Source organism: Augochlora pura, chromosome 4 (genome assembly GCF_028453695.1).
Source record: "Augochlora pura isolate Apur16 chromosome 4, APUR_v2.2.1, whole genome shotgun sequence".
In the NCBI taxonomy this organism is placed as follows: Eukaryota; Metazoa; Arthropoda; class Insecta; order Hymenoptera; family Halictidae; genus Augochlora; species Augochlora pura.
The window spans coordinates 3,861,915-3,887,748 of NC_135775.1; the positions used below are offsets into that span (position 1 = coordinate 3,861,915).

Consider the following 25,834-nt stretch of genomic DNA (forward strand, 5'->3'; position numbering starts at 1 on the left):
GCAATCCCGGAAGTTCTCTCGCCGGGAACTAACTTTACGAGGCTTTTACGAGGCATCCGATATACTATTTTACAAGTAATAAGAACGTCGAGGCAGCTTTCGGCCTTGATACCCCGCGAACTCTCGACGAGTCTTCTACGAGCCGGGTCTCTCTCTCACTCTCTCTCTCTCCTCCGGTTACGCGCATCAAGGTCTTTCGAACGTCGTTCACAACAAACAGACACGCCGATTCTGTCAAAGGGACCGTTTCCGAGATCAAATTACCGCATTCAAATCGCGGCTTAGTCCTCGGCAAAATACGCGGCTCATTTATATTTGAAATTCTCCCGTCCGAAAATTACACTTGGGAGAACATTTGTCCACGTTTTTGCATAGAAATATACTGAAATTTTCCATAAACGCAAGAAATGTAAGGACAACGAATATTAAAAGAATTTGAGTGCATCTATGTTGAAATTATTCAAGAAAGAATGGTATTTTCATCTGACTTGCCCAGTCCACCAATCATTATCATCTTGAAACGGAGACAGTTCCTAGCTACTCCCCGCATTGGATCAGCGCGAGCCGCGCGGCATTCGGGACAATAGAAATACAAAACAAACGCGGTTACAATGGTACCCCGGGAACGCGACGCAAGAATGAAACTTTCCGTTCGCGGCTATAGATTACTGTTGCCGGTAATCGCTGTCGGTGGCCCGTTGTCTAACGAACGTGCTCGTCACGGGCCATCAGTCATCCTTTAGCTGAGTCGGCCGCGGAAACTCTTGGAACGCCGGGAATTAGTCTCCTCGCGGAGCGAACGCCGGGCGGAGCGCCGGCTTCGAATGGAGCGGAAACTTTCGGGATTCTCGAGTTTCGCATTCTCCGCGAAATTCGTCCTAATGGACATTCGTTCGGCGCTCGCGACGCGACTGCGAACGCGGCACGCTTCGCTTCCGCTGTCCCTCTTCCGGAAGTCGTCGCGTTATTACGTCGATTTTATTAAACGCGAACGTTGCCGCTCGTAGTCGCCCTCTCCGAGAACTTTGCCGCGAGAAGAGCCTATGGCACGACGGCGAAAACAATAAGATCTTCCCTTTAATTTTCCTTGGAGAAACTTGTCGCTCGGCGAGAGACTTTTTCTTCTATGCCCGGAGTTTAATGTCGCATTGCTGTAGAAAACGGGCAACGGATATTTTCGCGAAATAGAGACTTTTATTATTTGTTATGACGAAGAGAAATTAGATAAAGAGGATTTTTCTCTTTTAATGATATTAGTACTTTGCAAAGAGTATTTGAAACGCATAAAATCTAGTCTAAAACTCAAACTAATTATTAGTTGATTTTATGCATTTCTGACGAAAATGAACTGCAATTTGTAACGCAGCGAAGATTAATATAATTAAAAAAGATTGATACATTTCCTACGAATGTCAGGTTTAACGATGGCGAATAAATTCAACAGTGAATGTATAAAAATAACGATATTATGGTATATTAAAAGAGGAATATCGTAAAATGATTCGAGAGAAACGAATGCAACTCGTCGTGTAAAACGCTTCGATGTCTATTCGTAAATCGACCGTGGTTTCGCCAACGGAGGTGACAAAAGTGGTAAGAGTGGTATCCACGGGAGGATTTTGGTAGATGGCGGATGGTGATTTGAAACGTTCGGAACGGTGGAGAAGCGGACGACGTAAAACCGAAAATAAATTAGTTCGCATGCAAATGGTTGCGGTGCACGCCGGCGCACGCATTGATCGTAGGACAGATCGTACGAGGCAAGGTTGAACGTTTTAACGGATTAACGTTCTCGCCGGGGTCCGTCGGCCAATTAGCACGGCACCACTTTAATCAGTAAAAACGAGGGACCGCCCTTCCGGGACAGAAATTGAAAGTTGGGTGCCATGGAAGTTTCGCGGATTCCAATATCGCGAAATTCCTTTTCGGGGCGCGCGCAGTCGGCTAGTAATTGCCGCGGGTTCAATTTTTGCCCGGACCCCCCGCCCCCCCCGACACTTTTTCGCAGCGGTTCGATCCTCGTTTTTTAACGACACGGGGGCCGGGAGCCGATAAAGGAGAAAGTTTTGAACGGTGTAACGATAACCGATCCGACCGGCGGAATAGGGTGTTTCGCTGGCTCGGCCGTTTCGGATCTCGCCGGCGCGCATAAATGCGTTCGCGGATTACGAGCTCGCCCAGTTAATTTTCTCGATGATAACGAACCTTTCTTAACGACGGCAATAATCATTTCGTGAGCAACGAGCTAACCCCGTTGCAGCGCCGTTGAAATACTACTCGGGAGGTGCAAGCTGCTTCCACTAACCAAGTAGTTTCTGCCCGGGCTACGGTCGGACATCTGTCCGGAGACTGAATCGTTGTCTAACGATGATGATTTAAGAGCGATAATGATCGTCGAGCCAATTTGTACGAGTCGTTGCTCCGAAGGGGTACTGCTTCCTTGTATATTCATCGCTTAGCGATACCTGAATAATGCAAAACAAGAATTACGCACCGCGTTGTTTTGTCCTCGTTTCGCCAACATTCACAGGCGCATTAATCATTCACAGTGCAATAAAATGAAAAATCGTACATCGAGTTCTGATAAGTCGTTGCAAACGCGGGACTCTAATCTTCGAAACTTCGGTCGTTTCAGCCGCGTGGAAAATTTCTCGGGCTTCCGAAAAACGATCGAAGTTGATCAAATGGTCGAAAGGTTGGCGCGTGCCGTATCTATCGTTTCGACTTGCAGTAAAACGGTAACAGGAAAATCGAGCATCGAGTTATGAAAAGTCATTGCAAACGAGAAGACTCGAATCTTCGAAACTTCAGTGATTTCAGTTGCAAAGAAAAATTGTTGATCTAGCTGAAGGCGATTAAAGTTCCTCGAACGGTCGAAAGATCACCGACTGGCACATTTTTCGTTCAGACTGCCGTAAAACGGCAGTAAAATATCGTACGGGAAGATTTGACGACTGGCAGTAGAGGGAGAGAGAGAACTCTAATCTTCGTTTCAGAAGTTATTTCAGTCAGCAAGAAGAATTTTTCAACCTTGTAGGATAGGTAGAATCTATAGAACCGCCGTGGAAGCGCCATTTTCAATTTCCAAACATCCATTCGTGCATTGGAAATATTTGCTTTCTATATTTTCTGGGTAAGACCAACAAATGTGGCAAAATAATTAATCAGCAAGTGAAATGCAGTGTTCGACATGATTTTAATGGTGTTAATTTAACTTCTCGCTGCGATGAAAATAGTCTCCGTTATGAAAGGCGTTGAATAGAATTCGATTCTCCGGCTAACAGGTTGAGAAGATTTTGCCTCGAGCAAGAACACGATTCGTACCGACCGCCGTGTCGACGCCACTTAATAGTACCTTCGGAAACAAATCCGAAAGCCATCGTCGTGGCAGTTGCCGTCGAGCAAGCTTGCGGAGTCCCGGAGAAAACCGGGGGGCGTAGTCGGTCGGAAACGCGCGTAGACTGGCATCGGTCGGAAGTAGAACAGGAAAACATTTATTCGGCGTTCTCTGGCGGCGCAAAAGCCGGGTTGTTGCCGGGTGAAATTGGCCCGACGATAAAAGTCCGTGAAATCCGACAAATTATACTGCGAATCGGTCGGATCGGGGAATGCGCGCTTCCCGTAACACGACGATTATGTCGACGTTCCAGTCGGATTACTAATAACCGATAACGCGTTGTTGCCTGTGTAGCCGGTGCGTCCCGATGGGTGGCCCGTGGCACACGGGGATCCCGAATCTGCCGGCTCGAATAATCGCGATCTAGTGGGCCGTGTATATTTTTTTTTTATCGAATTTAGTTTAGTTTGCGTTCGATCGACAGCGGAGGAACGAGGAGGGTCGAGTTGGGTTGGCCGAGCGGTGCGGGAAACGCGGTGTGGTGGATTGACCGACGCGATGCGTCGCGACACCCGTCCTGTCCCGGCCCGGCCCGGCCCGCCCGATGTCGATAACGTCATCCTTGTTGACGACGGGACGTCGCGACGCGTTTCCCAACGTGTCGCGGAAGAAAGGACCGCGATATACGTCGACACGCTCCATCGATCATGATTAATTAATGCGCGGGCCCGCGAACGATGCCTGTCGAGTCGTTATCCGCTCGAACCTGCTTACCGGGAATCTGCTATCGAGCTTGCCAACTCTGTTCCACTCTCTCCATCTCTATCTCTCTCTTTCTCTCTCTCTCTCTCTCTCTCTCTCTCTCTCTCTCTCTCTATCCCATCATTTCTCTCTGTCTCACCCGTTCCCTCCCGCGGCACGAGCCACAAGCAGGCGGTATCGATATTGCGGTCGAGTGGCCAATTTACGAATCTATACGGATCCGGTGATTTACGAACGACAACGACGTGAACTCACAACAAATTCCGCTGAACCGGATAATCCGGCGGCCGTGCGAGAGACCTTCCGCTTCCGGCGATACGCCAGCCTCCAAGGAACAAAATGAGCACGGGTTTAACGAGACGCTTGAAATTCATTCGACGGAACACGAGTCGCGAAATCGAGACGAGCGGGATCGATCCATCGGTAGACAAAGGGCCTTCGCGAGCACGGGCAATTTCGACGATTTTCGACGGCTGGCGCGGGGCTCTTACGTCGGCCACACTGTCTCGAATACCGTCCCTCCCCCGGGGAAACACGGAATTTAGGTTGAGAAGAAAAGCAGCGCGGGTCCCGCGTTGCCTAAGCTCGCTCCCAGCTTTTCCGCTGAACCGGCGCGGCCGACTTAAATATGACTGGTTTATCGGCAACTAAATATATGTAGACTGTAATGGACATGCAGACAGTGCCGGAAGCGGTGCACTTTTCCGACCGTGTCAGCCTTGCTCGGTCGGGGAGGATAAATCGTGCTCTTGCGCTGGAATTCCATCGTACCGTTCGCGCTCGACGAAATTGCATCGATAGGATTGTCGCTAATGTCAATCGGCGCGCTGCAACATTTTATATTTTTCTGCTGATTTCTGTACTTTCTGACTCTGGCTTCGGGTAACTTTAATCAGGATCAATCGACATTCTCGTCATTATATATTACATAATTAATAATTATACATAAATCATTCTCTACTATATATATTTAATATACTTTATATAATTTATACTTTACTTATACCATTTGTATATTTCAAAGAATACTGCCCTTCAAAAAAATACATTTATATTGCAAGTACATCTATGGCTGGTACTAATATAATTAACTTATACCGAAACGAAGTGAACTGTATAACAAGTTTCTTTAACATAATGTCTATCAGCGTCCAAGTAAAATTATTATTGAAATCTCATACGAGAAAATTTACAATATATTGGAGCGTACTGTACAGGTATATAGGACACGCAGCACGAGAGGAAGAAACAGTCTATTCTCTTCCTATATTCATGAATTACGATTATTGAAGTATGTCGTAATATAACGCACGCTTTGATGCGAGGCGCAGCTATAAAATATTGCCCATTTTTATACGTTGTTTTAGGAGAATCAGAATGGAAGGTGAATATCACGTGCCGGCTAGAATGTTGCTTACCGTACGAATAAAATGAAAATGCTGTATTCTGTGAAACAGAAAACGTGGTGAAAAATTGAAAGATAGCACTTGGCTCCTACAATTAATGCGCACAGTATTTACTTTGCATAATGATTCGCAGTCTAATAATTAGATGAAAATTATCTGCATTAATTGCAAAATATACAAAACTATTATTATAATATATATAAATTTTACCTTTCTACGATTATGTCATCGAGTTGAAAACAATCCATTACAATCTCTACATTCTTTTAAATATTTCCACTGATATATATTAATTTTTGTTAACAGCTACTCGAAATCCACTGTATCCTCATAATATATTGAAAGAGACAGTCGAGAACGATTAAATTCGTCGTTACCGCACGCATCTGCACGTTGATATTCCAAGGAGTCGCGTTCTCCGCGCGGCGATGCTCGTCTTCGGGTTTGATAAGAGGATAGACAGTATTCCAGGGTGCGCGGCATCTAGGATGGCTGCAGCCGGAACAAACGCCGGTAACGAACGTGTAAATCATTGCGTGGAACGGTTTCGAATAGACCGTGAAGCATCGAAGAGCCTCGGTGGAACGGGTTCGTCTCTGTGGATGGTTGAGACAACACGGCGCGCGTTGCGTAGGCAAAAATCTCGGCGTCATAACCGGAAGAGCATTACCAGCGGAATTATGGAAGCTGCGAAGAGGATGAGGAGGAGGTGGAGGTGGAGGATGTGGATGAGGAGGAGTGGAGCGAATCGATCGGCGGGCGAGAGGGTGAGAGGGAGCGGGGAGAAAAAAAATGAGAGAGGGAGTCGAAAAGGGGATCCGCGAACGAAAAGCTTTCGAACAATCGGTCTGTACGAGGGGCCACTTCGCGATATGAATTCTGCAGCGTGTGCCGATGGATCGGCTCGATACGCTCGAGCGGAGTTCCTCTTGGTCGGTCGGTTGTCTCATCGCGCTCCGCCGATGAACCCGATTGATACCGGCGCGGCGGTGGACTTCCTGCCGCGTTCCCTGATATTTTCGGAAAAGGCTGCGGATCCGCTATCCGATCGGGGAACGGATACGTGTCGCCGCAGAAACGGACGGATTACGTGTCCGGCGGACCCGGCCGGAGCCGGAACGACGATCTTCCGAGAAATATCGGGGGATCTCGATCCGGGGCGGAGGAAAACCGTACGGTCGATGCTCGAGGAATCGCCGACGGCGGACACGGTCCTGGGAATTTCTAATTTTTAGCCGGTATTGGATCGCTCCAGATCCTGTCTAGATCTGCATTTGGTTTCCTACTCCTTGGGATCTTTTTACAAGGAGATAAACGATTATTCTCGCGGACGGTTTGGTTAGTAGGGTACAGAAGCTGATTACTGTGCCTTGTTTGCGAACTCGAAGAGTTTTGTTGAATTGACGTTTTTTAAAAACTCATAGGTATATTTCAAAGATAACAATTTTCTCGTAACAGTATGTTAAAAAAGTTACGCGAATGCTATGTAAAAAAAGATGGAGTAATTCTTGTGTTGGTCTAAGAACAACCGTCTTTGAAATATTTAATTTTATCGAATGAAGAATTAAATGAATTTTGATAAATTTGATATGTTTTATGCGACAAGTGTGAAGTTAATTTTGGTTTGAAATAAACTTAAGGCACAGTAGTTAACAATATTATCCTACTTGAGATTGAAGATAGAAGAGTATCGATTGATTCTCTAGCTTTGCTTGGTATGTAAAAGACATGCTATACTCTAAATATTTTAAAGTATTCTCCTAAAGTAGCAAATTAGTTGATAAGACACTTTAACTAAAGACGATAGTATAATAGTTCCTTCCCCTCAATTAGGACCTCCATTATCGCAGCGGTTTATAACTTAACAACTCGAACAACTTAGCTCTGGCCTTCAGTTCTAGCCGCTATTATAATTCTAAGTTTAATAACTCTTTTGAAATTAAATATTTTTTTCTCTTATGCAACGAAGGATTTTCTTGATAAAAATCACAGAACAAGTAAATAAATATTAAATGTACATATGAATATATAAATAAAGGAAGATAGGGATTTTATGCTACGATGTAATATAAAACGATTCGTATATCGTTATCGCATCGTTTACACACGCGTGTATTGATATGCAGGCAATTACAATACGCAACAGTGCCACGATAAGATCGTGCAAAACAAACGGATACGCAGCTTTAGGGATATCTATGAGGCTCATTCTTTAGTCTGCATTGTGCATCGCGCATTTCCGACCGCATCCGACCGCCTGCAGTTCGACGCGGTCTGTGGCCTGTTTTGCTCAAAATCGAGTTAACGGCGCACTATTTCACGCCGTGGTTTTACCTGTAGATCACTCCGGTATACACAGATTACAGATGTACGTACCGCCTAAGAATGTCAAGTAACGACGGTGTTGAAGAAAGGGTCTATGTACATGCCAGTTTCACAATAGGACCATCCAAACTGGCTGTACCATTGTATCTAGAGCACAGCGGAATGACGTCGTCGGAGTCGGGCAAAATTTTGTTCGAATGATGGATAAAAGATCAAAATCAAGAGATATAAAGATTTATACGAAAATATATTTATGAGAACATAATCTGAGTAAAAATAGTACAATATCAAATATTTCTTTTTCAAATGTTGCATCGGTGTGTCCACAGCGACCAAGATCTAAATTTAAATTGTTAAAAAAAGAACTGATCCTAAATTTATACGTCTAAAATATATTCCTATAAACTTGTAAGAATAATTTTACAATTCGAATAAATTATTCATACGATTTTACAATTCAAATGAATGATTCGAATAATTTTGCAATTCGTATACATTATCCGAATGATCTCACAATTCGGATAAATTACTGAAACAATTTTAGAATTCGAATAATTCGCTCGAATAAAGAATTGTTCGAACCAATACATACATGGAATGAAGAATTATTCCGATAAATATGTAGAATAATTTATGACGAACAACGAATAATCGTTGCCGAACAATGGAGAACTCTGGTCGAGGCCTCATTACAACTGCAGTGTCGCTTACCAACGTGCTATGTGTGCTTTATTCGCAAGTTAATATTCAACGTTTAGTTAGCATGGGTACGTTGTAATTTGAAGAAAGATTGACTCCAAAATTCGCTGTGCTACATAGGGAGAGAGAGAGAAAGAGAGGGAGAGAGAGAATAGGTACAGAACGATGAAGAGAGAGAATGAGATGGGACGAGAGAAGATAGACGTGTATGTATATACCGTGCAACTCCTACAATTATGATATCGACGAAACTTTCTAGAATAACGTATCGCACGAACTGTTTCGAAACTTCTCACCCTATCCCTCTCTCTCTCTCTCTCTCTCTCCCTCCCTCTCCCTCTCTCTTTCGTTCTCGCCTCTCGTGCAGCCAGAATGCCTCCTCGAGTCTCTCTCGATGACACTCCGCTCGTTGTTTATGTTTCGAGAGCTAAGAGGGCAAAGCTGTGCCAGCCGCGAATATTGGATACAGTCGCACGCTACTCCCCGAACTTTGGATTATGCATTACCGGCGCATACACACGAGGCGTACGCGTGTGCACGCGCGAGCGCCGTCTATGTACTCCAGAAGATATTTATCTCTATTTTCGGTGAACGCGCATCGATCCATCCAGGATACGCGTGTATCCTGCCCCGCATCCTCCATTGTATCCTCCATAGTATCCTCCTTTGTATCCTCTCTTGTATCGTGTACTTCGACTCCACGCGTCGCGACGTCCGCCTTTGTTTTCGCCGTTCCTCATCCTCGCGCGAGTTACCTTTCGCGACGGAAAATTCTCTTCTTTCCTCCCTCTCGCCGTCTCCGTTTCTCGCTCTTTTTCTCTCTCTTACTCTCCCTCTCTCTCTCTCTCTTTCTCTCGTTCCGCCTCCGCTTCGCGCGCTATTCCCAGCGAAAGCTTCCGCTTGGCACCGGGTTTGATGAATCGAATTCACCCGACAGGAATCTCTGGTGTCTCCGCGCCGCTAGCACGAATAATGGCTACACTTTGGCTGCCAAACTCGCCCCTGCCCTTCTTCGTGTGCCCGCCCTTCGACACCCGTAGCCGAGCCCTCTCCTTCTCCCGGTACCATCTACCGTCGCGGCACATCCCCCCAATATCTGACCGAGCAGATCGAACGACCACCGTATCCGAACAACAGAGAATCGCCAATGCGGACGCGACAACCGCCGCTCGGTTTCATCAGTATGTCCGCCGTTGCTCGACGAATCACTCCCGGGAATCCACGCCGCAAACCTTTCCTCCGATCTGCTGGCTGGCCTGCTGCTAACCGAATATCGACGTTCCACGAGCCGGGAACTGCCGGTTTTACGGTCATCCCGGTCTGTATCGGTTTAGCGCTAAGTTTACGGGACGGCGAAAGACCTGCAGCTTCGTTTCACTTTATAAAGCTAACAAGAATATATTTAGTCGGGTTTCCAAATGCTTTTGGTCGAAGCAGTTGCTCGAAAGTAACAAATTTATCGTATCGATTCCACGGAAAATGTGTCTCTGCAATCCACCGCTCGGAAGATGCTTCTAATCAATTTTGCAAAAATTGTGATTTCTCTATCCTTGGTAGAATTGATATAAAAATCAGAATGATAATAATAATGAAATAAATACTTAAACGAAGAGTAATTGAAAAGAAAGGAAAGAGAATAAAGTAATATTATAATAAATTAATAAATTAGTAAATCATGCGTTTTTTACTTTACGTATCTCAATAACGCATGACAGTCCATAATGACGTCGCAGTGAACTCGATTTATAAGTTATGCTGATACGATATACCTGGAGTTTCAACAGATCGCCACGCCGACGTTCCAAACGTGTTGAACTGTTTTAATATTCGGCATTAATGAATATGCGAAAATGTTTAATACCTAGAAAGCAAATTCGATTAATCAAATATGAAATACTCTATTTAGCTAATACTCGGATTAAGAGCAATTACCACTAGTTTGATCCTCTTTGCAGCCTGCGAAACAACACACACGCTCGCGCCACTGTTTTAAAAAACGTTGAAAATTACGACCAGGCAACGCGATTATCGATACCGATTACGAATAAACAGCATCGGATATCAGCTAAGTATGGAACTCGAAGTCTGATACCGTGTCGAGCAATTTGAATGATCATCTCGCCACGTCACGGCGAACTATCTCCCACGAGTCATCTTCGCATCGCCGAGCTCCTCGCTTTCCCGTGCACGCACTGTACACGCGCCGTGTCTGGCATTATGCATGCATGATCCGATGCCTAAGGTTCGCAGTTCCGTTGATCACCAGGAGTTGCATCCGACTTCAAAGAGAAAAATACGAACGACGATACCGATGGGTAGAAAAGGCGCACAGAACCCCATAGCTTCATATCTCCGCGCAATATCCACAGCCGCGCGAAACAATTTTCGCCCGTGCAGAACGCGCCTCTTTGTCGAGGGAGATCGCAGCAAAGATATTTGTAATTTCGAGCCCGAAAGGACGGTTCGCCGGGCGAGCGTGCGCCGCGGCGCGACGTTACGGGGGGGGGGGAGGTCTGAGCGAAGCGCGCGCGCGTTGTCGCACGCGTTTCCGCGTGACGCAATTCCGGCACGAATTTTCGGTCGGTCCATCGACCGGTGTTTTCCAACGAATAATGATTGAATAACGAAAAAGGGGGCCGCCGGTTAATCTCCGCGGCCGGCTTTACGAGCTAAACCTTTTTACTACTCGGCCCCCGGTATATTTATGTCGGGCGCGGCGTTTCGTTATAAATTTCGAAACGGTCGAGGAAACGTAACGTTATTATCGCCGTGCCGGACAAAGCGGCGAAAACAGAAGCGGCAGCGGACCGGCCATCGAGCCGGGGCTAATGTTTTTATTTTTATACAATTATGCGTTATCGATGAAAGCTTTTCGACGGACCGGAATCACGAGCGTTTTCGACCCGCTCGCGCAATCCGCATTGTTTTCGCGCGCGCGGAACAGGAGGAACCGGCAAAACGCGTGAAACGCTCGCTCTCTTCCTCTCTCTATCTCTCTTTTTCTCTCTCTTTCTTTGCGTGCATGTGTGCGCGCCGTTCCTTTCCCCAAAAGCGCAATTTATCGGTATCGAAAACTCGGCACTCTCGCCCGGCGATGCCGCGTGAAACATTTTCCATTGTCGAGGAGCGGGGGGAACAAGTTCATCTGCGCGGAACATTATTGTTTTCGGAAGGTGCGGGGCGCGGGACACTCGACTACCCTCTCTCTCTCCCTCCCCCCGTTTATACCTGGGCGGTGTAAAATTCGAGGCAAACTTATCCCGAATAACTTTGTACCCCGTGTTAATGATTTACCCAGTTTTCGATTAGGCCAAACTACCAGCCGAGCCAGCTGCGGTATGCATTCTCGCCGGCTAAATCGAGGACACGCCCTACGCCGCGGCGCCGAGACCTTAAGGGAGGCGAGAACCGATTCAGACGGAACTTTGAACACGTGTATTCCGATAGCCGTCTTTAAGCCGATTAAAATTATCCGTATTTTACTCGTATATTTATCATTTAATTCTTTCGACAAGAAACGAAAATCGAGTCTGAAAAATCCATAGCGACGTCTCTTCAACGTCACGCGCACAAGCTGCAGCGAACGTTTCGGGTCGGAACATTTATCGTCGCTCGAGTTATTTTCGTAATAATCATTGGCGTTTGTGGCTGCACGTATCAGAGTTGCGCGAAATTTTATTCGCGTGACAGATAAGGGGCGGAGACTGTAACGAATAAAATTTTATTCGACACTATCGAATAAATATCGAAATCGCGTAAAATCTAGATGCAAATTTATGCCTCGTTGCAAATTGCTGGCGGCACAGAAGGCTGTTATTTCGGCGATACGATCATTGTTTTTTTCACAATTTTAATATTAATACAAGATCGCCAGACTTATTCGGAGACTAAAAGCATCGCTGTTATTAATAACGGATAAAATATTGTTCGGCTCTTTTATCTGGATGAATGTTTAGCTGATTGGATATTTACTCGATACCGTCGAATCGAATTTGGTTCGTTATAGTCTTTATCTCTTATCCGTCACTCAAATTAAATTTCGCCCCGCTCCCGATAGGTAGGCAGATGACCGCAGCGCCAATAATTATCGCTAAATGCGAAATAACTCGAACAGTAATAAAGTTTTCCCCGCTGAAATTTTTAATGCAATTTCCGTGCGCGACGTCGAAGTGAACCGCGTGTGTATTTTTCTGGCCGGGGTTTTTTCATTTAAAACAAAAGAACGTGGTTTATTATCAGAAAAACTTGCGGAAAAATTTGCACGCAATGTGGAAGCGGCGTAAAAAAAATGCTAACAAAATGTATGCGCTCGGAATGTTATCTGGAAAATTGCTGGCAATTGATTTTTCCACCCGAACGACTTTTCGCTGAAAGTAGCGCGCCTGCGACACGCGATTCTTGAGAACCGTGATTTACAAGTAATTAAAGGCGGAATTTTCTGTTACGCCTGACCGATGCACGAATAATCGCGGCTTTCGACGCTTTAAACCACGACGATAAATTGTTATTCGAACGCGCTCGCGTGTGTCGCACCGGCGCGCGGTTCTCTCTATTGATTTGTGCGAATGGTTTTTGCTTTCATTGTTCCGGAATGTCCATTTGACGCTGTCGGAGCGAAGATGCGAACTATTTCATCGGGCGTTTTCAAAATAAAAAGGTTGGTCTCGTCATTAACCGCGAAACCTACCGAACCGGTCAAAATGGTCTTTTATATATTTTTTTTTATTTCTGAGTCTTCGAAATTGTGCAGGCTGTTCACGTAGAAAGTTTTCATCTATATACTATATACTATAATTTTGTTATATGTTATATATCAGATATTTAGATATGTTGTACTTTAAATATTTAAAATATCTTCATATATTAAATATTTATAATTTCATTATATATTTGAAATATTTCATTAGATGTTTGAAACTTTAAAATCCTCGTTAAATACTTCGAAATCTTATTTTGTCAGTTTTACAAATATGAAATGCTTTTTTCATTAAACAGAATTAATATGGTATTAATCCCGCATACGCAAGCATGCGATAAAAAACAAAAATATTGAAAAGCCGGAATACATTAATGATAAATAATTACAAGTTACTCGCGACATGTTAATACGGCAGCAGAAAAATTATTTCATCGATTGAAACACTCGCAACTTATTTTCAATTAGCGTAGTAACAGAAAATTTAAAAAGATATATCCCCAACGTTCGAAGCACGTTGCACTAGAGATATCCGTAAAATTTTTGCGCGCGTTTAATATTTCCCGGCTTAATTTTTCATACGTTTCACTCGTATACTATTCATCGACCATTTTTGTTTCGTTTCGTATTTTCCATTTTAATTTAAAAAAAAATCATCCCGTTACTATTTCACACAAGAAACGAAATTCGATTCGTTATACCCACGTTAATCGATGAATTTCGACGAATTCAAACATGCGGTGCTCGTGCAAAATAACAGAATCATATAGTTGCATATTAATTACGAAAACGGCTAAAACGTGAATTCTCTTTTAATCCTGGATCGTTTCGGGAATCGTTTGGGGAGGGATATTCTCTCTCTCTCTCTCCACTTTTGTGAGTCCACTCGGAAAAGTTCGCGTTCGCCCTCTCGATCAAAATCACACGATCCGGCGACATTTAATCCGAACATTGGAGCTGGTCCCGTTTAATTCCAAAAAAAAACGGTAATTGGAAACTTGAAAAGTTTCCGCGCAAATATTGAATGAGAAAACGAGTACGTACTAGGAAAGGTTCGTCAATATTAGCGCCGGTATCGGTCATATTCGTTTCGGTATTTACTTCGCTGCTCTCTTCGCGGTTACTAGAAAAGAAAAATATCGTTTCCGGTGGAAAGCACTCCTTTCCCCCTCGGCGGTCTCTCTGTGATCTCGAGACCGTAACGACGGATCCGCCTCCCGCCCCCGTCCCCGCGATTCTTATCGGCCCCCTCCCCGACGGCCTATCGCCGCTTCGAACAACCCTGGAAAAAGTTCCAATCGGCGGAGACAGAAAAATCGAGAATATCGAGTTTGCGGAACTAACAATTAGCAAAATGGCCTCCGAGGCCAATAAGGGACCCGTACAACTTCGTTACAACTCCCCCGGCTGGAGTGTTCCTTCGAATTAATGAAGCGCGGCGCGTTGCAAATATCCGTTTGATTTGGAAATTTTAATATTTAACATCCTTGCTCCATCGTGTCTTTCGTCATTTATCTTTATTGTTTAAATAATATATCGACTGCACCGTGAAAATTAGAATATTATTTAACCCATTCGCTGCCAAGGACGAGTATACTCGTCTTTGGCAGGGTGTCACGCATTGTCAGGCCGAGTATACTCGTCTTTGGTTTTCTGCTTCTAAATGATTTTGTATGATAATATATGTGTTCTTACCAAGAAATAACAGGGTTTTGGTAAACAATAGCACGCAAAATATAAATGGCAATGGGAATGACTTCATATAATTTAGGCTTGGCAGCGAATGGGTTAAATAGTATATTGTATGCAGAGTGAAAACTAGAGGACCATTCTCGTTACAAAATTATACAAAACAGTGCAAAGTTATATTTCATGAAATGTCTCCAAAAATGTTCTGAAAAATTGCTGTAAGCTCAGAAAATGATTATAAATTACAGTTATAAAAATAGGCCGCCGCCCGAAGAATAATAGTAATAATAACAATTTATTCGCGTGTACTGGTAGCAAAACTCTTTATTACGGAAAGAATAATAGCAAACAAAGATTTTACGTAGCACAAGCGAACAAAGAGAGAAAAAAAGGAAAGGCAAACACGGTATTCACAGGTTCCGCAGAATGTTGCAACGCGGGCTAATCGGAAAGAAAGACAAAACAGGATTGGCGCTTAACGCGTTAATAACAATGGCGGAGTCGACGTCAGCGCCGCTGCCATTTCGCTCGCGCATTACACAAAGAAAGCGCGCGACGGAATGCGAAAGGGTATATCCAGAAACCCGAGCAGACTATGAAATTCGCAGGTCGCGGAGGGGTCGCGGTTGAAAGGGCAGCTTTTCGGGGAAGCGTAAAAATTGGGATAGTGGGGATTTCGGCCACGAGTTCGCCGCCGCGGGTCTCCGGGAAACCGTTATCCCGGGGCACATTCGTGCGTTATCGCGATCGCGGCGTCGTAACCGTAAACCGTCGTCGTCGTCCCCTCGCTGCCGATGGAATGTTAGCGCCTAGCGGAGTCGGGGGCCATCTCGGAGATAGCCACGGGACCGGAAAACTCCCGGTCTCGCCTCGTTTCTTCTTTAATTGCGCGTGTTATTAAAGGACAAAGGCGGATCCCCGTAAAATCCATTTTTTGCGCCCGTTTAAACGGACACGGCCAGTAAACGGGCTCGGGCCGTTTGCCACGAGCGGAACCGGCGGACCGCGCGCGCGCGCGCGCTCGGAAAATTTTCGAGCACGCCGTAGGGCCGCGCCTGCGCGCATAATGAAAATTAACCCCGAGGCTGGCCCCGACGTATAATTGAACGTGCCACGTGCACTCCGGAACTGTCCATACTGGCCGGCGACCTAAGTAGAGGACGCAGGGCTGGGGATACGCGGACCCGACGTCGACCGTTTATTGCCGTCGACCCAACCAACCCCTCGTGTCGGACAACGGTTGTTTCCCTGTTCTACCGGGCGAGCGTATCGTCGTTCCACCTCCGTTCCATCGCCGTTGTTTGCCCCGTTGTTTCGCGTCGTCGTCGTCGTCGTCGTCGTGGCTCGTCGATTATTTTTTATCGGGTAGAGCACCGCTCGCGCTGCATGCACAGCAAGAAGCTACCCGGGGGCGGAAACGTCTCCCGACGGAAAGTTTAATCCAATTATAAAACCGTTCCGCGTTCGATATATAAACGGAAAGGACCCGGGGAGCTCGAGCGACGATAGGCAGTCGACCATTCCCCGCCCCCGCCCGTTAACGATCTCTTTGTTAGCGCCGCTAAAAAGCTCGCGCGTGACGTTCGAGACGCGTCCCGCCCGCCGCCGCGCGTCCCTCCCGCCCCGCCCGCGAACGCACAGCTTTCCCGGTTTTGTAATGCGAATGCGATGCACCGGCAATCACTATTCCCCCATGCACCGCGGCACACGAAAGTGTTTGTTCGCGGGAATGACGTTTATTCCATTGAATTTTATTGGCCCCTTTTCAGGCTTCCGACGCTATTTACGCGGGGATTCTTTGAAATATTTATATCCCGATTGATACCCGTGTTATCCGGGGCCCTTTCATCGAAACGATAAAACAGTCGATGCACCGGGGCTCGACAACGGGGATCCAATTATTTTCGACATTGATGGCGGCTGAATTTATTGAAGAAAAACATTATTCGATTCCGGCCGTGGCAAATTTGATTGCGCCAGCGACATTGTTCTGCGGGACGTGCTCGCGGGGCATGGCACGGACGTCATCGGTGATTTCAAATGGGAACGGATACTTTTGCCGTTTAGGAGGACACCGGTAACGGCGAAAAATTGATCGCTTGCCAAATAATCTCTTTCCTCGGGTCTTTCGACGTGCGCCGCGAATGCGGAACGCTGCTGTTCGTACAACCGCGAATGCAATGGCGAATGCAAATATGAATGCAATTACAAGAACAAGTGCAAATGCAAATGCAGCAAATATAGCAAATGCGGCACAAATTCGGCTGGAAATGCGGCTAGAAATTCTGCTACAAATACAGCTACAAATACAACTAGAAATACATCTGTAAATACAACTAAAAATACATCTGTAAATACAACTAAAAATACATCTGTAAATACAACTAAAAATACAGCTACAAACACAACAGTAGATGCAATTATAAATACACCTAAAAATGCAAATATAACTGCAGATACAATAGCAGATACAATTAAAAATACAATTACAAATACAACTAGTATTCCAAATACAAATACAACTACAAATAAAAATGCAACTAGAATTGCGTACGCAGCGCAGCACTCACAACTTCATCCATTATTAATCTCAATCGCTTCGGAACACTTGAATTCTCCTGGTCTTGTATCACCTATTCGTTTTCGACGCAAATGTACTGGGTTAACCAGAAAGTTCGTGCGGTTTTCGGCGATCCTTGGAGTTAGGAGTTCCAAAATGCAACTAATTTCAGTTTGTTTGCGTAAGCAGATACGGTAGAATCTCGATTGTCTGAGCTAAGAAGAGCGAGATAAATATTCAGACAGTAGAACAGTGACTTACGTAGTTAAATCGTCGGATGTCATCTTCGTGGAATTGTATAATATAAATTGTTTCGTGTACAATTTCCATCGAATTTATCGCAGGTAAAACAGGTATTTAAATAACAGATAAATTTTATATCAGAGAATCGGATAATCGAAGTTTTATTAATTTAACAAGTAACAGTTTTATCTTAAATTATATGAAAAGATTTCGGTAATGTAATTAATTTCGCAAGCTTGACAGAAATTGGAAAACGAAAAACAAGCAGAAACATTTTCCGTATATTAAATCATTTATTATCATTTTTATCATTTATTATTTATTACTTATGTTATTAATATATTTGATAGTACTTTTATATGAAAAGGAAGGTTAATACTTGTTAAACACCTCGCCGACATCCCGACCAATCTAACGTAATGTGTAAACTCGCGAAAGGCCGAATCTATTTGCTGTTTCCGTTTTAATCGGCGAATGGGTATATCATCCGAGATAATCTGGGCGAGATGGGTGGAAGCTGGGCCAAGATTAGCTGAAAGTCTGAACGGTGGTATGGTTGTACGGTTGTACACGTGCTGCAAGAGAGAGAGAGAGAGAGAGAGAGCGGGTTGGTACTTGGTAGAGAGGGCCATGCAATTCTACGCGACCCACGTATTCCGTGAATCGGAATTCGAGTGCATATTGTGTCCCGCCGCATGCCGTTCCTCTCATTCCGCGGCCTCCTACGCTCGTTGCGCCGTTCTTGATCCCCTCCGTTATGTCATCGTGATCGATCCATGGTTCCGATCCAATCGATCCACGGTTCCGTACAAGTCGAATCAGAAGTTCAAGTTTAATTGAACTTGAACTTGTAGCTTTCGATGGTCGTACGGATGTCGAAGAGAAAAAGACTGTGGATGCGGAGAACCGACTTGCTTATGCTAGCTATAGAGATCTTCATCTTCCTATCCAAGGATTAATTGTTATTATAATTGCTTCGAATATTGGTATATATTTATTTTTAATAGTCCAAGTGATTGGCTTTAGATTTCTCTCTTTCACCTTTACTGAAATTAGAAAGAATTGCTGTTAAATTAATAAAAATTACTTGCTGTTAGAGAACGATATACGATATATATATGATAAGAAAGACGAAAAAGGCTTAGCACTTAACATATTAATATTCTATTGTTATACATGAAATGGCTGGTAAGTAAACGGTAAATTGAAAAACCATTTCGTCTGCTCAATGAAATCCTCGTAGAACACAGGTTCAGACAGAAGATTCCCCGCTCATTAAGAGATCCTAGAGACTATAGAGTCTGTCGCAGGGAAGCCTAGAGATCGACGAGTTTCTTCTCGCACTCGGTACCTCCTCCAATTATTGAGGATTCCAAGTTCGGCAGAATCCAGGAAGACTAAAGTTTCGGCGGGATGCCCCAGAGGTTGAGATTCGTAGAGAAGCTTTGGAATTGACAAGTTCTCTTCTTAGCGCTGCAGGTTCTCCTATAATTATTAAGGATCCTAGATTTCGAGTCGTCGACTGATAAGCGATTGAAGCGTGGCACGGTTTCGCAGCGAACTTTCACCGAATTCTTCGAAAGTGGCTTAGGCAGATCTAATTCCGGCCCTCTTTTCCTTGTCCGAGGGAAGCGTGCGACCGCCGCAGGGTTAAAAACGTCCACGTGGCGGATGGAGCGCGTGCCACGAGAGGAACCACGACAGAATACGAAATGCGTTCGAATCGAAAACGAAACACCCTTATCGCGAAGGGGATAGAGAGAGAGAGAGAGAGAGAGAGAGAAATTGGAGAGAGCGAGGGAGATCGAAAGATCGCCGCGGGCCGTGTCTCCTATTCCCCAGCAGACGCTTAGTGCCCATTCACGGGCCGTTCCCCACACTTTTCCGTGATTTTTCCGGTTTCCTTTGGCATTCTGATATCCCGGCGCTCGCCTCGTCGAACACCTGCGCTTGCACGCCCGAATATTTGTCCAACGACCTATCGATAATTAACATTTTATCGACCGATAGACTGTAAATCAACTTTTTTTCTCAACCGGTAGTCTGTGTTTTATTATTTAATTTTTTTAAACATTATATATCGCGATTAGTAAAATAAATATAATAGCTAGAATAAATATTGTCCAATGCTAACGTTATGAAAATATAAAAAGGTTTTTAAAAATAACTAGTCGGTAATGCGTTAAAATGCCTCTCTGCTCGCTGTATTTCTTTCCGGGAAAGCCAGTTTCCACAAAACGTCGTCAAATAATCGTTAACATATTATACAAAGGACAGATATTACTAATTTTTCAAAAATTTACTATTATAAATTTTGTTACACGAAATATAATAGATAAAAATCTTCGTCATTAGTTTGTTTCGTCAACTACAGTAAAATAATAGACGACAAGTGAATTCTTCACAAAAACTAACAAAAATTTTAGTCACTTTCCTCAAAAATAAAACTCTGAATAAAAAAAAGTTGCACAAAATTTACTTCTTATTTGTTCAGGCAGAATCACCTGGTTTTATCACGAATTCCGACCAACCCTGTACGTTAAAGCAGCGAATTAAAGGTCCGGGTAAAAAGATAAAGAATTAAATGTTTATTTTTACAATTTCAGAACTGCGGACCAAATTTCAAACCCTTTTTGCGTTTTCGCTTGGTCGTTAAAAAGATTGACGTCACTAGAATCCCTCGCGGTAGAAAGCCCTTCTGCGCGCATACGAAATGGAACATAGTTTCGAATTTAATCAAATTTACACGGTTCGAAATTATTCTTTGTTAATATAGTATACCCTTGACATACATGGGAACGACTGGCGAGAGATCAACCCTTTCGGTGTCGACCGAAAATAGTCGCGTTCTTGAAATACATTTTAAACAATGTTTAAATCATTTTTGAGTTTCTTAAATAATTTTTAGATGAGAATTTTAAGTTCTAAAATCATTTTTAAATAATTTCTAAATAATTTCCGAATTGTTGAAATACTTTATAAGTAATTTAATTAAAATTGGCATGTATTAAGAATTAAAACTGATATTTATTAAAGAATATTAATAAATATAATTTCTCAAGTGTAACCAACAACGATATCATAGAGATTAAGAAAAATTGATCTCATTTAATTTCTTGGTTCAAACAACATTTTTCACCGACCGAAAATTCGCGTTTTTTTCGGTCCCGACGAACGAGCATTTCGCCAACGACTGTAAGTGATTATAGAATCCGTGCGCACACGCTCGTCCGCGTATACCCGCGGAGATCGCGAACGTCGAAAATTTGCGAAGTTCTATATACATGGGTATTAAATAGTTATCTACCCGGAACCAATGTAGCGGCCATCCGGTGGCCCGCAGGTTAAAGTGCTAGTTACTTTTCCGTAACGATACCGCGATTGAACGGTTTGATTAAACCTTTGCTCCGGGCCGAATAATGTTTCGATTAATTGTAGCAAACTGCCTCCCATCCAGGGTAATATCGTCGATTTAGCGCGCGGGTCCGGGGGAATCGGCGGATCGGGAATCGCGATGCGCAAGGAACTCCGATTCGGCCCGATTCGGACGGGCGGCGGCGAGAAACCACGCGCGATAAAACATTTCCCGTTCGATTCGAGCGCGACGCCATTAACCGCCGCGGTTTCGCGTTCGAGTTCGCCGGGCCCGTGTTCCGCACGAGCGAAAATGCAAATTTCATTAAACGAAGCCCGGCCGATATCCGAATATTATCGCGACACTGCGTCAACCGGCCGAGCCCCCGCGATTCATAAATAACGTTCCGGTGGCTCTGCCCCGACGAGCACTTCCGGCCGATCGAAGCCCTCCGTTGCGTGACCGGCTCTGTCCCGTAATTGTTAAGGGACCGTTGCAAATCGGTCCGGGTTTATTGCATTTTTTAACCGATTAACGGGTCCGAGAACGTTTTAGAACCTGTCCGATACCGTAAATCGGACAATTTAGCTGCGCAACGTGGTCTTCGTTATGCGCTCGCTTTTGACGCTTTCAAATGAAATAACCCTTTTAATCCCCTTATCGCATACTCACGCGTTTGTGACACGATGAAAGAACCTTGCAACGACGCTAATATATTTTTATTGTACTCTTCTTTTAGTCGCGCCGATCGTCACGCTGAAGATGGACTCCTCGTTGAATCCGAAGAAGATCAAAGAGGGCGACGACGTCTACTTCGAGTGCAACGTTAGGGCGAATCCTAGGGCTTACAAATTGACATGGTTTCACGAGGTACGTTCAAGCGACGACAGTCAGTCGTTCTCCTCTACCCTAGCCCGTCAAAAGCGGAGGAAACCCCGTAGAACCTGTCCGGGCAGTGGACGCGGCGTCGCGAGACGAAATAGAAGGAGAGAACGTGCTATGGCGGTCGTAAAAAAGCTTCCCGATGAATCGACACGGGCACGTGAAATTAGGCGACACGGCGTACACCGGCCTGCGGGAGAGAGGGTTTCTCCTCGTGTTCGTTTTATCGCCCGAACCGTAAAACACAGGTACAGAGGCATAAAACCGACGTAATAACTCGGTCGCGCGATACTGTCTCCGGAATTCGGTATACCGTGCCGTACCAGAGAGCCGGAATAGTACAGTTCGATAACTGCGCCGGTTTTTAAGAGTCATTTTGCTCTCCCGCACTAATTGTGACTTCCTTATCCACGATTTTTACCTCGCGCGGCCCGCCGATTGTCGTTTAATATCGTACTTCGACTGTCGCGCGACAAACGAACAAATTCCACGATGTTGAAGTATCTTGTTTCGTAAAATATAAAATTGAACACTGTAGTCGTTTCGCATTAAATATATTTTTGAATATTCTCAAGTTTTACAGTAAAAGCTCGTTTCAGCAAATATTTACATCACCCACGTATAACTAACATTGTAATCAAACTATTAAGGTATATATTTCATATAGGAATTTGGCAATCTTCGATGTGACAAACATGGTCTCGCATTAAAAAAATTACGCCGGCGAAGATGAACGAAACTTAAAATCCGGCAACAGTGTCTTAAAGTAGAGGCTTCAAGCTTTAATTTAAAAAAATAGTCATTATCCTACTGTCATTTTTCGCGGAGATATTGTCAATCAAAGTTTACCAATTTTTATCAAAAATTTTTCTGTGCTATAATTTATCCAGCAGTATATGTACGTATACTTGTGGTTAAATATTTTTATTTTGTCGCCGAAAAATTGTGGAAAAATTCAGTGACGCGAACATCACCGGATAGGACATCCTTGAATTTTTCTGCAATTTTTCATTGAACGGTCTCTCCTTGCAAAAGGCTTCGACTACCCATTTTCGGGGCTGCAGACGAACGGATAAGAACGGAGTCACCAATCTTCCTAAATCGTCGCGGGGTGACCGTTTTTCTTCTGGAAACAGTAGAGCCCTCTAAGCAGCCAGTTTCTGAGCTCTAAAAGAATCTTCCGGCCTCTCGGAAAACTCGCGGCACATTTGCGAATGGAGGCTCCCTCCATTGTTTCCCGTTGCTATAGCGCTCTAACGCGGCACCATAGCGGGACGAATGGACATTCTACGTGAAAAGTCATACAAATTTTTATCCTATTCATTATTATATATAAATTGCTATTTTAGACTTTGAAATTTCTGATATTTTTCGAAAAGACAGTATCATTTAAAAAAAGGATATAAATATATGTATACGTGTGTAAATACACGGCTACATATCTAAGCTGTATAAACGTAGCAATTTATTTTCAAAGATTTTCTTATTTTATTTTTTTCTATTTACTCATTATTCTTTTATTGTTATCTGTTTAATGATATGCAACTACCAGTCACAGCGACTGATTCGTCTATTTCACTTTATTTATGTTATCAGTTCTATTTGAGATTATATCGCAATTGTAGGTTTGAACGTATCGTTAAGAAAACTAAAATAAAGAATCAATTATTTGTTGACTATATAAACGATCGCGCGCGTCGTTGACCCCGGCGAACATTCTGCAAAAAGAATATACGAAAGACAGGGCAATAGGTCCCACCGGTGAGAGTTTAAAGCGCGTCGTAGCGGATGCACGGCTCGAGGGAAATAGGCGTGGAGGAAGGTAAACGGGGTCGCGTCCGCGGGTGCCATTCCTTTTTGGTGCCGGGCCGCCAAAAATCTCCTGGAAAACTGGTGGCCGTATCGTCCCTGGAAAGCCCGAGCGTTATCTTCGGTCAGTCGAGGATCCTCGAGTTAAGCCTCTTAAGGGGGATTATGCTTTCCGTCATTCTCCCGGTGCGAACGGCTCCAAGTTCTCCCAAGGGGTCGCTGAAATCCCGGGAGCATCTCGCCCGTCCCCCCACCACCACCACCGCCCCTCCCCTCTGTGTTCGTTTTCAGAACGATCTTTCGAGCCGGTTTCCGGTTCGTCTGCTCGGCTGCCCGTCTGCAACAGCAGCCAGCCGCCTCATGCATGCAAAGCCGACAGTTTCGCAAACCGAATCGAACGGCAAAAATCCAACCCCTTCTCACCGCCCATCCCCCCCTGGAAATCGATTCTCCTCTCGCTCACAGCGATTCGCCGGGGCGACCCCCGCGCGGCGAGCCCCGCTACCCCCCCGCCGTTCTTTCCCAGTTATTTAGTAAAAAATTGTTATTCAATGAAATACGGGGCGGAAGGAGGCGTTCGGAATCGGCGGACGTTCCCTTTGAACGGCTCACAAAGCTCGCGAAAAAGGGAGACGAAAGTTTCCGACGCGGACGGGAACGGCTTCTCATTCATCGTTTCGCGCCGGTGGGTGGCTACGACGGTATGGCAGGGGAGGGGGGCGGGGGCTGTGTCTACCAAGTTACGGTGCAAGAACCGCGATGAATCGACGACAGGAAGCGACAGCGACATTTGAAAGGATTTCGCGAGTTATTAATAGACAGCGAATGTTTATGCGACGCAATATTTTCGGACCCGAAGAGCGGCGAGGATGACCAAGTTCCTGTCAAAATCGTAGAATTTCTCACTGAAATAAGGTGGACGAATTACTTTCTTTTTTGAACGATTTTCGGACTATTGAAAGTGAATAATATACATTAATTTGTAATGGTAACCAATCAGACATTGATTTGGATTTTTGACGAGTGTTATTGCATTATTTGCCGCGAGCGATATATACGTTGAATAAATAACTTATAAATGTATCTGTACAATGTGAATAATAGTAAATTGAAGAATTATCCGTCATTTTGATGCCGTAAACCTAGTATTTAATTAAGTTTTTGTTTTCCAATATTGGACGGTCGATTGTGTATCGCAATCTTCACATATCGGTGCCCGTTTTTTACTACGTTGTTACGGATTTTTATTCGCTGTTTTATTGCCAATTTTTATGTAGGACCCGCGGTGTTACTTAGCAATAAAATAAACGACCGTGTCTTCCGCTTCACTCACTGAAGCGTTAACGATGACAGCATCGTATGACGTGGCTTAAGGATATTCTTCCAGATAATAATTCCAAAAGATATGGTTAGAACTTGTTGAAACGAGTAGACAGCAGATTTGATGCATTTGTGGTAGAAATTTAAAACAACGAAAAAATTAAAAAATCGAAGAGTCTCGATACACTATTTCCAACTCGTCGAATTTATTAAAGAAAAAAATTAAATTTGGCATCTGCCTCTCAAAATGGACGCAACAAAATTTTATTTTGCACAACAAATTGCAGTCTAATCTATTTAAATACTCGGACTATTTGAGGCCATATTTAATTTCGTTATTCTCGTTACAATTTAGCAGAGAATTTTGCAACTCGTCCAAAAATTCATATATCGCAATTTTACTTTATTCTCCGCAACAATGCCGGCTCCCAAGCGGATTAAATAGACGCAGTTATCGCAGTTAATCGACTCCAACTTCATCATCCCCGCAAATATATTCGCGAAACTTTTACACGCGGCTTCTCGGTCGTACCAGACCGTTAACAGAGTCCGCCATTTATAAGACGTACACCCGGTTGAAAACGTGTCCCATCACCAACCTCCGTGTCCTGAACCGCGACTTTTTAATCCAGCAGATCGCGTGCGATTCTTAATTAACGGGGATCGCGCGGTAATGGCAGAAATTACGGGCGAATGAACTCGAATAATCGGGAGCTGGTAAAATCGGCTACGACGGTGAGGGGAGGGGGTG

At 44.3% G+C, this 25,834-nt stretch overlaps 1 protein-coding gene across 1 annotated transcript in view; it reads left to right on the forward strand.

The window, feature by feature from the left end:
- Positions 1-25,834, forward strand: part of LOC144468346 (nephrin) — a 210,771-nt gene that overhangs the window by 164,073 nt on the left and 20,864 nt on the right. The window contains exon 7 of the mRNA XM_078177757.1: positions 21,812-21,942. Coding sequence (XP_078033883.1) covers positions 21,812-21,942 — 131 coding nt within the window. The remainder of the gene's footprint in view (positions 1-21,811; positions 21,943-25,834) is intronic.